Below are 15943 nucleotides of genomic sequence, written 5' to 3'. Positions count from 1 at the left end.
TCTCTGCACATTTCCTCTGTGCCCAGCCCTGCTCCAGCCCTGCTGCTGCTTGTTCAGTAATTTCACGCCACGCTGCCTGACAATGTGAGCATGGAGGCTCCATCCAAACCTGCACTTCCCAAATGTCACTTGTTTGTCAACACATGGCTGAACCCAAAATTGCTTTTAATATTCGAGTGGTGCCTGCTGGCTCTGCTGTAGTTAAGGGTCTGTCTGAATTTCCATGATAAACCCCATTTTCTGGGCTGTAATACCATGACCACTCACTACACAGAAACCTGCTTTACAAGGTCACAGCACACAAACACCATTTTTTACATTTTTAAACCAAGATTGCTTGGTTGTTTTTGAGATCCAGACACTTGACACTGATTTGAGGCCTCTTACAGTTCAAGGGTTTTTTTTACCATCCCTTTTACTGCAGAATAAACCCAGATGTCTGAGCCATCCCTGAAGTGGCCAAGGCCAGGCTGGGATGGGGGGAGGTGTCCCTGCCATGGCAGAACCCCCCAGGCTCTCCTGAAGGAGCTGTGCTGGTTATTCTGCAGAATCCAGAGCAGGAGAGCACAAACCAGAGCACACCAGGAACCTGCCCTAATGAGAAATAACACAACTCTGCACACTTAACTGAGTGCACAGATTAGAGGAATTCAGGTATTTTCAGTGTTATTACCATAGTGTTATTAAAGCTTAAAAGTATTTCCAGTTTATTCCTTCCCCTCCAGTGTGTACCTAATGAGTTGTGTTCAGTGACATCAGTCACTGGGAAACGCATTTGGATGCACCAGAAAACTAATTCCAGCTTTTCAACCCCAAAACAACCTGTTCACAAGGTGACTGTAACACCTGAGAAAGCCATCACTGCTACACCTCTGAATAAATCAATTATCAACAGCAAAAGCAGCATGTGGGACATGAGGGGCACACCCCAAAGCAGAGATGCTTCCCACCTGTCCTGGGACCAAGGACAGACCAAGGACAGACAACAGCCCCAAGCCATGCTCTGTCCCAGCAGGGGCGCTGCTCCAGCCCAGGCAATTCAATTCTATTCAATTCTATTCAATTCTATTCAATTCTATTCAATTCTATTCAATTCTATTCAATTCTATTCCATTCAGCTCAGCTTAGCTCAGCTCACTTAAGCCCAGCCCAGCTCATTTGAGCCCAGCCCAGCCCAGCCCACTTGAGCCCAGCCCAGCCCAGCCCAGCTCATTTGAACCCAGCCCAGCCCATTTGAGCCCAGCCCATTTAAGCCCAGCCCAGCTGAGCCCAGCCCATTTAAGCCCAGCCCAGCCCATCTGAGCCCTGCCCATCTGAGCCCCACCCATTTAAGCCCTGCCCATTTTAGCCCCGCCCATCTGAGCCCCACCCATTCGAGCCCCGCCCATGTGAGCCGTGCCCATTCGAGCCCCGCCCATGTGAGCCGTGCCCATTTAAGCCCCGCCCAGCCGAGCCCCGCCTATCTGAGCCCCGCCCATCTAAGCCCCGCCCACCTGCGTGGCCATCTTGCCGTAGTCGATCCAGCGCAGCGTGGCGAAGTTGGTGGACTCGGCGCAGTTGAAGCCGTGGTTGAAGCCGGCGTGGTACCCGTAGGGAAAGGTGATCATGAACTCCCCGGCCTCCTGCGTGATCTGGGACGGGACAGGAGACACCCACCGTCACTGAGGGCAGCAGCTGCACAACAGGGGCTCAGGAAAATCCCCCCGATGAAATTCCTCCCACTGCAGGATCAGCAGAGTCACTGCCAGCTCCTGGCTGAGCCAGGAATCCTCTGGGGAGAAACCCAGAGCAGTGCATGGAAGGGGTCCCTTGATCAAACCTGATCCTGTTTACAGCTGCAGGCTCCAGTGACAGAAGGGGCTCAGGCTGCAACATTCCAAAACAAATCCCTGATGTGACCACTCTGGCTCATGGCAGCTCCAAACCTCCATTCCCACCCCCTGAGTTCCCTCCTACCAATCCCTCTGAAGCACCTCCTGCCCTTCCCTGTGATTATTTCATTTATCAGCCTCACTCCCACCTGTTCACACAAAAGTCAAACACAAGGAAAATTCCAGCCCAGCTTTTTCTGTCTGGGAATTGCCCAGAGCAGCTGTGGCTGCCCCATCCCTGGGAGTGCCCAGGGCCAGGCTGGGCTGGGCTCACCCTGGGCCATGGGAGGTGTCCCTACCATGGCACTGGGTGGGCTTTAATGTCCCTTTCAACACAAACCATCCTGTGACTCGACTTCAGTAAAATTAAAACAACAATAAGCATTACAGACATTATTAATAAGGGTTGAACTCTACAGGTCACAGCTGGAACCAGAGGGAAATCAATCTTGATGCTTCTAAAAAAACCCTTTTTATATCTTGTGCAGAAAAACCATTGGGAAAAAAGAAGTTTAATTGCAAAGAGCATGGCCTGAGCCACAGGAGCAGCTCCCAGGAGCAGCTCTGGGGCTGCACTTCCAAACACCCCAAATGCAGAGTGCAAACAGACACAGCCCAAACGCTCCCCCTCAGCTGGGCCAACACCTCAACTTGCTGATGCCATTAATATTAGAAAATGATTTTAAAAGGAGGGAAGAGAAGGTTCTGTGCTACACAAGCAGCTCCTGCAGGGTTTCAGGTCCAGCCTGCACCCATCCCTCCACCAAGCCCAGAGTGCCTCTCTGCTGCTCCACAGGAGAACAGATTCTGCTCCTGCCACTGACAGCACATCCTGCTGTCTCCATTTCAAACCCACATCATCCATGGCACTGCTGTCAACATTATCCCACAATAAATTAGAAAACACTCCAGATGATGGATAGGCCATGCAGAAAAGTAATAACTATTGAAGGAAAGCCAGCACAAACTGCCACTCATGAAGAAAGCCCCAAATTTACTGACTTCTGCAAGCTCTTGAGGAATAAATGGAGAAATCAATAGGAGATTACAGAAATACACATTTTTAATTATTAAAAAGCCCTAGTATTGATCTGTTTCTTTTTTTCCAGAACAGCATTATAGAGATTTATAAATGCTGCCTATTTCAACTTCATTGAAATCTGCCAAGAATTGGGATGAAGGGATCCTGTCTCTATTCCTCAGGAAAAATGGCCCTTGTTCCCAGTTTGTGAATAACAGGGACTATTCCAGGACAGGGCTTGTGGCAGGCTGGGCCAGTGGCAGTGTCTCTGTGGCAGGGGGGCACTGGTGGGATTTATGGTGACTCCATGGAAGCAGTTTGGAGCAGGCTCTGACACTTCCCACACCCCCAGGCAGCTCTGGCTCCGTGTGCTGGGAACACCCAGCAGCAGCAGCAGCAGTAGTTTGAGTGATTCTGCACAGATCCAAATCCCTGTAACCACCCCTGGCTGAGGAGATTTACTTCTTCCACAAGACTTTAAGAATAAGCACATTAAAATGATCACAGCAAACAAACATGACCCTTCTTTTCAAACCAGGGCTTAAGAGCTGCAGGGATCCCTGAGCTCAGAGCAGCACCAGCACTCAGACAGCAGAACCAGCACAGCCAGCTCCCCTCTGGGCCCTGCTGGACCACAGGAAAATAAAAAAGTGTTTCTGAACCACCAGTGGGTTCTGCTGCCCCTTATCAGCTCATCTCTCATTGCAGAGTTTGTTCAGGGACAGATTTCCTCAGATTTCTTCCCTCCAGTGTCTCAGGCAAGCCCAACCCTCCTGCAGGCAGAGCTGGTTCAGCTGCACTGAGCAGAGCAGTGCCCTGGAAGTGGAGCCCATTCCCCAGCCCCTGCACCTACCCTGTCAAAGGGGATCCCATATTTCTTCAGGATGGAGGGAGAAATGAGAGTCATCTTGTGCCGGAGGAAAGCATCACATCCCTGAGAGCTCCCTGGGAAAAACCCTGTGGAGACACCAAAGGAGCATCACTGCACTGCTGGGCTGCTCCTGGGAGAGAACACTGCCTGGAGCCAGACCAGCCTGCCCTGCTCACCACCTAAGGGAAAAGTGTTAATGCTCAGGGAGAGGGAGAGGGAGGGGGAGAGGGAGAGGGAGAGGAAAATAGGAAAAGGAAAAGGAAAAGGAAAAGGAAAAGGAAAAGGAAAAGGAAAAGGAAAAGGAAAAGGAAAAGGAAAAGGAAAAGGAAAAGGAAAAGGAAAAGGAAAAGGAAAAGGAAAAGGAAAAGGGAAAGGGAAAGGGAAAGGAAAAGGAAAAGGAAAAGGAAAAGGGAAAGGGAAAGGGAAAGGGAAAAGGGAAGAGGAAAAAATCTCCATATCCATCAGGCAGGAGGGACACACTCACAGTGTCACCAACAAGTGGCAGAGGCAGCAGGACCCAACCCAGTCACCACCTCAACACCATAAATGTGTTAAACTCTACCCAAGGTCCACACTGAGCTATTAAAACAAACCACAGGTAATTAAGAAAACTAAAGCAGTGGTGAACACTGACCAGCCCCTCCATGGCAGCTCAGGAATGGAACCTGATTTTTCCCAAGCTCATGTCTTTCCCTCCACGTGGCTGCTTCCATAACAAATTGTGTGTTTGGAGGGACTCAAACCCATCACAGTTTAGGAAAACAAATAACCCAAGTTCTGGAACCAAAACTAATTGATGATACATAATGGAAGGGGTTTCAGAAAGTCAAAAGGATTACTGGGTTCCAGGTTTTCTTATATTTTTGTACTAAAAGCATTTCAATTAAAATTATGAGTGTCTGCTACCCAGTCTGTCGTCCCTCTCTGCAGTTCCTCTTTTTAATGCACAGTTTAAGTGGCTCTCATTAAAGCCACTAATAAAGAAGCACATTTTAAGTGATTAGCACCAATAACATGGCAACACATTAACATTCTCTCCATGGGCTCCATGGCTCTCCCAGTGAGCCCATTTACAGCTCAGCTATTCATTTTCCATATTAATTGCACACTCATTTCTCCCTAGTAAACTTCTCCCCACTGATGCACAGGGCAGGGGAATGGCCAGGCAGCAGTTCTGCTCTTTGCAGAGTTAAATCATCAGCCAGCCAGCTTCCAGAGAGGAAACTAAAATAAAGACCAGATCATTGATAATTTGCTCCTGCTTTTACAGCACAAGCCATCTCCATGCCTCAAAACTGATCATCCATAAAAATTAGTTACAAACAGCAAGAAACTTATTATTGCTCCTGTCAGACTTGGAGTGCTATTTCAGAGTCTGCAGAGCACAAGGCATCTGATTGATTGACTTCTTAGAAAAATTACTTTTTTTCATCTATTAAAACCTGGCAAATGCATCATTTCTGAGCAGCCATTCCCAGTTATTTGTATTTGGGACTGTGGAGCTCAGTGCCCAGGAGAAGAGCAGCACAAGCCCCAGCACAGCCACCCCCAGTGCTCTGCATCTGCCCCACTGCAGCTGCTCCCTGCCTGCCCAGCAGGAAGAGGCAGAGCAGGAATTGCCTGGTTTGGGGGAATCACCAGCAGAACTTCTCTTCAGCATCAGTCTTGCAGATTCCCTGCCTGCTCCTACCCTCACACCAGATTTAAACCACCCCAGCTCTGGAGATGAACCACAGAGATTTGGAGTTAATTATTCTGGGCCAGCAGCTTTTTTTAGCTGGGCAGCTCCTTGAACATTTGCAAGTGAACAAAAATAGAAACAACACCAACAAATTAAAACACATCCACTTCTGCAGGCAGACATCTCCCCTGGAGCTCCAGGTGGGAGTTTGCCACAGCTCAAAGGAACTCTGCCTCCATTTCCCTCTTCTTTTTCCCTCCCTTACATTGCTTTGGGTTTTTTTTCTTTTTAATATGAGCTTTAAGGCACTAAAAAATGAAGGAGGATGAGGCTAAAATAAAAGGAAAACCACCAAATACAGGATGTATTCATAGGGTGAAGGAGCAATGGGAACAAACTGGCAGAGGGGAAATTCAGGTTCAGTATCAGCCAGAAAATGTCTGAGGGTGCTGAGACACTGGAACAGGCTGTGGCTGCCCCAGCCCTGGGAACATTCCTGCTCCAGTGGAAGGACTTCTGGGGTCCTTTCCTGCCTCAGCCCCAGCCCAGCCCAGCCCAGGCTCAGTCCCAGGCTCAGGATCAGTCCCAGCTCAGCCCAGGATCAGTCCCAGCCCAGCCCAGGATCAGTCCCAGGCTCAGGATCAGTCCCAGCCCAGGATCAGTCCCAGCTCAGCCCAGGATCAGTCCCAGGCTCAGGATCAGTCCCAGCCCAGGCTCAGTCCCAGCTCAGTCCCAGCTCAGCTCAGGCTCATCCCAGCCCAGCCCAGCTCAGTCCCAGCTCAGGATCAGTCCCAGCCCAGCCCAGCTCAGTCCAAGCCAGCCCAGCCCAGCCCCAGCCTAGCCCAGCTCAGTCCCAGCTCAGTCCCAGCCCAGCCCAGCCCAGCTCAGTCCCAGCCCAGCCCAGCTCAGTCCCAGCTCAGGATCAGTCCCAGCCTAGCCCAGCCCAGCCCAGCCCCAGCCCAGTCCAGCCCAGCCCAGCTCACCTTTGGCCAGGCGTTCCAGCCTCTTGCCATGCTCTGGGGGAATGGCATACCTGGGGAACAGACAGAACCAAAGGTCAGATTTAATGCAGAAACAGTGAAAGGAAAAGGCCAGCAAGGAGAGGGGCAGTAACCCTCAGCACAGCACCCAGGGGGGGCAATAACAGCACAATTCTGGGCCTGAAAGGCATCAGGAACAGTCCCTGGGAAATGCAGCTTTTACCACGAGCCCTCAGACATGTCACATGGAGTGTGTGTGATCTCCCTGATGTTTCCTCAAACAGCACCACAAAATCTCACAAGGGGCAAGGAAAATGAAGGAGACAAAGTGATGACACAGCACTGGAAATAAGAGAGTGCAGGGACAGCAGGTGTGCTCTCCATGGGGGAAATATCTGCAAAGTACAACTGGGCTAGATATTAATCAGCAAGAAATGGATGGGCTGAGAAGGTGTCAAGGAGGGTCTGTGTGCTTTGGAAAATAAACTTTCTTCTGTGTACTTTATTCCAAAAAGTAAATACTCTTCAGCACAGCTCAAGCAGTCATGGCTCAATCCTTATCCATGCTGGATTTTATTGTCTGATGTCAAATAATGGAATTAAAGTATTCAAAAATTTTCTTGATGAGGTGACCCTGAAAATGCTGATGAAAAGACCATTAAAGGGTGTTGGGAACAACTTCCCAAAGACAGTTTTCTTACATTAGGGGTCAATAAAGTGCAAAAGAATTTGACTGGAATTTTTTTATTCTTTTTTAGTGAATTCTTTTTTTATTATTGAACATATTTCTGGAAAAACAATCAAGTGTCCCACAGGTCTGACACAGGGCTGGGTGTGCCCAGCACTTACAAACACAGGGAAGCTCCAAATGGCTTTTTCTTCCCAAGAACTCTTATTCTCTCAGTGCTTTGAGGCTCCCAATGTTCTCAGGAGCAAAGCCCAGGTGACAGAGATTTATGTGTTCAGCTTTCAGGAAGGGAACTGAAGAGCAGGATCCATTTAAATGTGTTTAACATGATGCCACACAATAATATTGCCAATGGAAATTTGTAAATCATTGGTTACATTCTGCAGCAAATTAAATATGGCTCTCCCTGCTTTTTGTGACAGAGAATTCTGAGAATTTACATTTGTGGGAATGGCATTTATTGCCAGCTATAACTTCTCTTCAAAGTGAATAATAAAAAATGCATTATTTTTGCTGTTTCCAATAAAGATGTCAAAGCCATCCCTCCCATCACCCCCTGCTGGGAACAGGAGGGGACTCAGCTGCCCCTGATTTGGGGGTTTCAGCCAAATTCTGCATTTCCAGAGCAGAACCACGACTGGGAAGAAGCAGCTGGAAGATCAAACCCACCTGAGCTGGCCTGGCAGGGGGACAGCACACAGACCACAGGGGCTGCAGCTTTAGGCACTAAGCTGATTTAAACTGATGGCTTAAAAAAAATATTTAAGGCAAAACACTGTGTAGCACCTAATCTTGTAAAATAATAAATGCAGCAATGGACTCCCAACATCCCCTGACCAAAGTTTGACAGTGCCTTAAATTGCATAATTATCAAACAATTCAATTTCATTTGTCTGGGACAAAGCTAGTGGCTTTTATTTTACAAAGACCATTCATCACTTACATAAATGTGATAAAACTAATCCCAATCCAAAGCTCCTTTGTGGGATTAATGTCCCTTAAAACAGGGAAATGAGACATTCCATTCCTTCTGGGAAAAATGCTGAAGGATTGGGAAAGAACTAATTTATGGCTACAAGGCTGCTGATGATTAATGTAATATCCCCAGTCTACAATGCAACCTTCACTTAATTAGTGCCTGTAATTGGGAGTTGTAAAGATAAGATTAATTGAATCTTGAGGATGTTAAAAGTTTAATACATTGGAACATGGTTATTGTGTTATCTGAAACTGCAGCCTGCAAAAAGCCAAGAGAACAGCCCATGGAGAGACAAAGAAAAAAGCCTGGCTTGGATAGAAACCAGGCAGAGAGGAGGAATTTCCAGCTTATAAAAAAGAACTATATGTAATTATATACAAATCAAAATACCCCAGCACAGAATGGTAATAGCTGACTCCAATTTTAGAAATTAACTTTTTTCTTTGGGCCAGTCTTTAGGAAGCAGAGCCTACACATCCCTCTGCATTTATTCTTAGGAATTCAAAATATTAACAGCAGAAGAGAATTAAAAGTAGGTCAAATTCTGCTTTAAGTTATGCTCACAAATCTGATTTACATAAAGATAGGCAATAAGGACAGAATCTGGGCTGCAATTTCAACCCAGGAAGGGAAACAGAAGGTTCATGCAGTGTGGCAGGGGCTGAGCCCCAGCTACACACAAAGTGATGATTACAGGGCACAACAGCCATGGGAGGATTCAAAATTGCTGCAGCCCTTGAGCAATGGGCACCCAGCAGGGCTGGCTCTGTGTGCCACTGCTCCCTGTCCCCAGCACTGGGACAGAGCACCAGTGACCCCCAGTATTGGGACAAGCACCAGTGACCCCCAGTATTGGGGACAGAAGCACCAGTGACCCCCAGTATTGGGACAGGAGCCCTGGTGTCCCCCAGCACTGGGACAGGAGCCCTGGTGCCCCCCAGAATTTGGGACAGAAGCTCTGGTGACCCCCAGAATTTGGGACAGAAGCTCTGGTGACCCCCACCACTGGGACAGAAGCTCTGGTGACCCCCAGAATTTGGGACAGGAGCCCTGGGGTCCCCCAGCACTGGGACAGGAGCCCTGGTGTCCCCCAGCACTGGGACAGGAGCCCTGGTGACCCCCAGAATTTGGGACAGAAGCTCTGGTGACCCCCAGAATTTGGGACAGAAGCTCTGGTGACCCCCACCACTGGGACAGAAGCTCTGGTGACCCCCAGAATTTGGGACAGGAGCCCTGGGGTCCCCCAGCACTGGGACAGGAGCCCTGGTGCCCCCCAGAATTTGGGACAGGAGCCCTGGTGACCCCCAGTATTGGGGACAGGGGCCCTGGCGACCCCCAGTATTGGGGACAGGAGCCCTGGTGTCCCCCAGAATTTGGGACAGGAGCCCTGGTGACCCCCAGAATTTGGGACAGGAGCCCTGGTGACCCCCAGCACTGGGACAGGAGCCCTGGTGCCCCCCAGAATTTGGGACAGGAGCCCTGGTGACCCCCAGAATTTGGGACAGGAGCCCTGGTGACCCCCACCACTGGGACAGGAGCCCTGGTGTCCCCCAGCACTGGGACAGGAGCCCTGGTGACCCCCAGAATTTGGGACAGGAGCCCTGGTGACCCCCAGAATTTGGGACAGCAGCCCTGGGGTCCCCCAGCACTGGGACAGGAGCCCTGGTGCCCCCCAGAATTTGGGACAGGAGCCCTGGTGACCCCCAGAATTTGGGACAGGAGCCCTGGTGACCCCCAGCACTGGGACAGGAGCCCTGGTGCCCCCCAGAATTTGGGACAGGAGCCCTGGTGACCCCCAGAATTTGGGACAGGAGCCCTGGTGACCCCCACCACTGGGACAGGAGCCCTGGTGTCCCCCAGCACTTGGGACAGGAGCCCTGGTGACCCCCAGCACTGGTTTGTCCCCATCCCCTCAGCTGGGGCTCAGCTCAGCTCCAAAACCCCAATTCCACAGGAAACCCTCAGCTCTGGGCACTGCAGAAAACAGCCAATAATTTCCTTTTCAGGGCTGGATCTGCCCCTCCCAGCCTGGTGCCCAGGGAAAGGGACATTCTCAGAGCCAAAGCAGCAGCTGAGGATAAATCAAAGCCCAGACCCTGCAGTCTGCACAGGGGGCAAAGACAAAGGGCCAGGCTTCACCCAAAAGCTGCCACTCAGCACTTTGGGGATTAGAGCAGGAAAAATGTGCTGCTGCTTTCAGGGAGCACGAGATTTACACAGTGGGGAAAGAAAAACCAGCTCAAGATAAGAGAAGTTATAGTTCTGTGACTCAAATGTCATCTTGCCCCCAAGTCAACAACCTGAAAATAATATACTGAGCCTTGGAAATTACCTTTTGCTGCTTTCCACCAAAACAACAAAATCCCTGAAGTGGATCAAGCACCACTTGTACACATCTAGAACTTGCTGTTCTGTGGGAAAGACTCTCAGCTTCCAAACTTATTTCATGAAACCTAATTCCAGCATTTCTGATCTCTACTTCCACGTCATTCTCTGAGTTCTTGGGTCAGGATCACAGGTGCAGAAGGTTTTGCCCCAAAAATATAAATGTCTTAGGAAATGATTTTCCTGGAGTGGTGCCTTGCTTGTGTCAAGATGAAATCATGGAATCCTAAAATGGGTTGGAAGAGATTTTAAATATCCATTTCCACCCCTGCCATGGCAGGGACACCTCCCAGTGTGATCCAGGGGCAGCCAGAGCTGCTCTGGGAATTCCATCCCAGCCCTGCCCACCCTCCCAGGCAGGAATTCCCTCCCAGCACGAGTTTAACTGGACAGTCCCCTCTCCATCCCTAGCACAAGAGAGGTCTGTCCTATTTGCCATCATGGGATATCATTAATAGAGTAATTTTCTTGGTGTTTTGTTTATTCCCCTGGAATGGGGCTTGATGGATGTGGATAATTATCAGACTATAAAAACCAGCAAATGTGCTATTTTCTATCGCTCTAAATCATCAAACAAATAAAGTGTGAAACAGCATTTCTGAATACAATTTTCCCCTCTAATGGCTTAGAATTATTATCAGGAACAATGAGAATAAATAAGCAAATGTCTTTTGAATTAAGAATTAAACAAGTGTGTCAGTAAAGAGGAGCATCCAGGCCATCCTGGGATGCAGGGACCCCCCTGGGGCCACCAAGGATTGATGAACAGGGAATTCACACCTGCTGTGCTCAGGGACCTCCCAGCCCCAGGGGCTTCCTCACAGGGACTCAGCTCAGTTTTGGCTTCCAGTGGCCCAAAAACTAAAACTTCATCCACAGCAAAGGCTGCTCACAGCTCACAGCTGCTTCCTCCTGGTTGAAGAGGAATCTTTCTCACCTGAAGCCATCCCTACCTTTGGCAGGGGACCAGACCCTCCTGTCCCTTCATCCAACATCCCCAAAGATTCCTTTTCCCACTCCAGCTGTCCTCCCAGAGTTCCTGACAGCTGCACCTGTTCCACACCTCATTGACACCCTTGCACCAACACGGAGCAGTTAAGCAGTGATTAATTCCCAAATCCCACACCCACTCTGGGCTCCAGGGGCAGCTCAAGCACCAGACTTTGGAAATGTCACTTCAGTGCCATTGCTGGGGAAGGCAAGAAACTCAATTTCACAGAGTGTGCACAAGGTCTGCCCAAGCAGGCCCCACACAGTTTAACACCCCATAATTATGGAGAAGGAACACAAACAGAACAGGAGCAGCACTTTCCAAATGCCCAGGCCAATGTGTCACACTGGGGTGAGTTATCTGCCTTCAGAGCAGATTTAATCGTGCCAAGAACAGTGACCCTTCAAGATTCAAATGCCAGCCTGCTCCCAGGCAGACAGGCAGGATGAAAAGCTGTTATTTCAGCCTGCAAGGCAAAGGGTGCCCACAAACCCAGCAGCTGAGCCCTGGCCTTCAGCATCTTTACCCCCACCACAGCAGCAAAGCCTCCCAAGAAGCCCCTGGGTCCATCTGGAATATTGATCACCCAGCAGAACCATTAAGAACAGCATTAGCACAGGGTGGTCCCTCCCTGCAAAGTTCAGGTCCTGCTCCCAAGGCCTCGTTTTTCTACAAGGTAAAACATGAACCAACATCTCCTCCCTGTGTCAGAGCAGAGCTCAGGTCCAAGGGGGGTTTCTGTGCCAGAATCCCCCAGAACATCCTGAGCTGGAGGGGACCCACAGGGATCAGAGCCCAACTCCTGCTGTCCAACACTATTTTTAAGTTGTTTTGCCTGTAGGAGAGAAGAAAAAAGGTATTTCAACAAGAAGAACTGATTGTTCCTCTGTTGGTAGCACTGTCACCTCTCTTCTCCTCACCTTTATCCTCCTCCATAATTAACCTCCCTTCATCCCTCTCTCCCAACAATTTGTTAAAACACTGAAATCAACTCCCTTTCTTCTCCTCATTAAATCTGAGGCTGGCCCACACTGGCTGGGCTGGAAATCTCCCATTTCCCTCCTCTAGATCCTGTTAGGAAAGGAGAATCTCTCCCCTCCTGCTGTGGCTCCTGCCATCAGGAAAGCAAACCCTGCCTGCAGATAAGATCTGAGATCACACCGGGACCAAAGAACCTTTATCAAGTGCCTGCAGTTTTATCTGGAATAGATCAGCTCACAGGACAATGGGTGATGGAATTCAGTGTCTTTAACCAGCAGCTCAATGATTTCAAATAATGACATTTTTATTGGAATACTCCCAGAGTGAGAGATAAACACAGAGGTTAGGGAGTATCAACTCCAAGAGCCATAATTAGCAGTAAATAGGTAATGACAGAAATCTCAATCTCAAACCTCCCCAAACCCAGGTGGCTCCAGAGCTGCTCAGTGCAACCCCTGGGGAAGCAGCACAGAGAGAAAATCGGGGCAGGGCTCAGGAAGGGGCCCCAAACACCCCCTGCAGTCCCTTCTCGTTATCCTCAGCACGAACTTTGCTGCCAATGGAAGAGCAGGATGAAAAAATCCCTCCTTGCCCAAAGAACCCCAGGCTGGGACTGCAAAGTCTCCATTTGTTTCCCAGGGAGGATGGGCAGAACATCCCGGGTTCTCTGGGGCTGGGATCAAATCCCTGGGATTGAGCAGGGGAGGATTAGAGCCAAGCCTAACTTGTGCCAATCATGTACTTCTAAAAGACTCTTCAACCCTTGGAGGTGCCTTGAGCTAGAAATAGGATTAAAGAGCCATTAGTTTCAAGAAGTGACATTAGACAGCAGCTTTTTAAAATTCTGATTTTAAAGCAATATGAATTTTCAAGAGGTACAACTGAGTTCCAAGATTAGCACAATGGGCAATTTCCAGTGATTCACTCACCCCCAACTCCACGAACACAAAGAGGAGATTTTTGCAGAACTCCAAATGCAATTTTCAAAATAATTTTTTTTTTAAAGCAGAGAATTTAATGTGAACAACCATCTGCTCTTGGAAGGACTCTGTGCCCCAGTCCAGTCAGCTCCACAGCACAAGTGGCCAGCACAAAGCACAAAATTGCAGAGCACACTGGAGTGTCTCTGCCTCCACTGTAAAAATAACCCAGAGCCTGCTCTGCCTGCAGTGAGAGCAGCTTGAAGGAGCCATTTTACTAAGAAAAGGTGTTTGGGGAAAAACATTATGAAGTCATTTACTCATTCAGTTTAGCCAAGAAGATAATTAGTACACAATTCAACAGAGATGAATGACTCCAATATTCATCCCTTTGCCATTCCCCTTTTTTGTTTGGGAGAACCTGCTCACATCAGATTTGTTTCCCTAAACTGGCAATCAGATTATTAATTACTGGTTGTTTTTGTAGTGGATACCATTCAAACAGAAAGAAAAGCAAAGATTATGCTTCAAAGAGCCTGTATTCTAAAATCAGAGCTCATTCCAGCTCCAGAAAGAAGAAGAAAGGTAACCAGGGGAGATCAGAGCTGTGTGTGCCTCACACCAGTGACCTGAGAGAGCTGCTCCCTCCCTGGGCACAGCAACAGCAGCTCCTGAGAACCAGGGGAATCACCTACAGCACAGCACAAGAAATGTGCTCATGAGCAATGAAAGATATTCTTAGTTAGGAAACCCCTTGTGCTAGAGGTGCAATGCCTCTACACACACACTCTTTTTCTTTTCTGAGGAGAAAAAACCCAACATTCCAAAGGTTTAATGCTCCTCATCCATCAAACTGCACGTTCCCAGCCACAGCTGCTCTGAAGTGGGAGCTGTGTTCTTGTCAGCATCAAAGCCACAAGTGCTGTAGCTGAGATTTGATAAAGATCACTGACACGGTTTGTGAAGTTTCCTGTATTTCTTCTGTTTGATCCCCTTTGTGTGGCAGACTGGGCAGCTGGAAATGGAGGGGATGCACACCCAGCAGGTTTCTCCCCTGGAGCATGAAGGGGTTAAGAGAGCACAGCTCTCAGACAGAACACAGTGCTATTTAAGTGCTGTCATTACCACGGGCTCCTCTTATTTTAAAACTCACTTGTGCTGCACTTGGCATCACCCCTCGACAATTTTCTCTGCTGAGTAAAGAAAGAAACAAAAAAAAAAAATCCCCGCTGATTTCTGCCAACTGTTAACAAAATGTGAATAAAGACAAAGCTCTGCAGCAGCACTCCTGATTCCTCCCAGCCCTCCCAAGCTGCTCCTAGCTCTGTGCCAGGCTGGAATTTGCAAGTTCATTGTCCCAGGGGCAGAGTGAGCTCAGGCATGGAAGAACAGCTCCCTCCCCTCCAGTCCCAGGGCTGTGCCCAAACTCTGCCACTCAACCAGTCTGTGATCCTGTCAGGCTTGCACAGATCTTCATTTCAAACCAGGCCTGGGCTCTGGGCAGACACAGGGGTCTGGATCCAAGTCCTGCTTCCCTGCATGGGGCTCCTGGGCTGCAGGGAGCAGAGGGGCAGGAGCAGCCTGAGCCCTGAGCACCTCCTCCTGCTAAAACCACCAGGGAAGTGCCAGGGTCTCCCTGTGCTGGGTCAGCTCCAGCTCACAGCTGAACCTCCATTTCCAGTCTCAGCCAAGGGAACAGGCTCAGGGAAGATGGACATAAACCTGAAATGGCAGCAAAGCACAAAATGACTCTGTGCCTTTTGCAGTGGGTCTGGGTGACAGTAAAATCCAAAGAGGGCTCTGGAGGGGAAGCACAAGTAGGAGCTGAGGGCAGGGGCTGCTGGGGCTGAGACCAGTCCATCTGTCCCTCCTCACAGCAGCCCCAGCTGATCCCACCAGCCCTGGAGTCTGCCTTGACCCTCCTGGCATTTGCTCTCAGTTGGGTGGGGGTGAATGAAGAAAGGCAATACCTGAGTCCTGACCTGAGCCCTCCCTGTGCCTCCTCTGCAGCAGGAAAATCACCTTTTAATAATCTGTCTGCAGCAGCCTAATGAAAGACCACAAAAACTGAGTCTACTCAAAAGAGAAATCTCCACTACTCCAACTGCAGCACCTGGCTGGGAAGACAATCCAAGGCAGAGCTCCATGTGAGCCCTGGGTTGTGAGAGCAGAGCACTGTCCCTTCCTGAGGGGACACTGCCCCTCCTCCTCCTCCCACAGCACCCCCAGCAGCCAGGGCTGGCACTGGGCTCTGGTTTTACTGATTAACTGAGGCTGTGTTAATGACTCTGCTCCCAGGAATTCAGGACACAGCTCTGCATCCCAGCACTCCCTCCCTCCCTGCATCTCCCCACAGACCCACAGATTCTCAGCAGAAAGCACATTCCAAAGCAGATTTCACCTTCATTTCAGGAGAGTCAGGAGAGTGAAAAGCTGTTCTGCCTGGCCATACTTTATCTCACTTTCCTTTTATCCCTTTTAATGAATATCCCTGTTCCTTTCTCTCTCCCTTTTATCAACAGAAAAGGGTCTTGCTCTGCCAAATCTGCCTGAGAGCAAATGGTGCTGCAGCTAA

At 49.3% G+C, this 15943-nt stretch overlaps 1 protein-coding gene across 5 annotated transcripts in view; it reads right to left on the bottom strand.

Moving 5' to 3' along the window:
• The window catches only part of KDM4B (lysine demethylase 4B), a 71404-nt gene that overhangs the window by 35690 nt on the left and 19771 nt on the right, over positions 1 to 15943 (bottom strand). For 4 of the 5 annotated variants that reach the window (XM_056512357.1, XM_056512358.1, XM_056512360.1 and 1 more), the window contains 3 exons: positions 6428 to 6477; positions 3746 to 3849; positions 1494 to 1631 (listed from right to left, as the gene is read on the bottom strand). In XM_056512357.1, coding sequence (XP_056368332.1) covers positions 1494 to 1631; positions 3746 to 3849; positions 6428 to 6477 — 292 coding nt within the window. Of the gene's footprint in view, positions 1 to 1493; positions 1632 to 3745; positions 3850 to 6427; positions 6478 to 14344; positions 14562 to 15943 lie in introns of those variants that run through there. The other variant, XM_056512361.1, reaches the window with a different exon arrangement.

This window comes from Oenanthe melanoleuca, chromosome 28, assembly GCF_029582105.1.
Source record: "Oenanthe melanoleuca isolate GR-GAL-2019-014 chromosome 28, OMel1.0, whole genome shotgun sequence".
NCBI lineage: Eukaryota > Metazoa > Chordata > Aves > Passeriformes > Muscicapidae > Oenanthe > Oenanthe melanoleuca.
The sequence above is the reverse complement of the archived record's forward strand: the minus strand, read 5'-3'. Positions and strand labels throughout refer to the sequence as shown.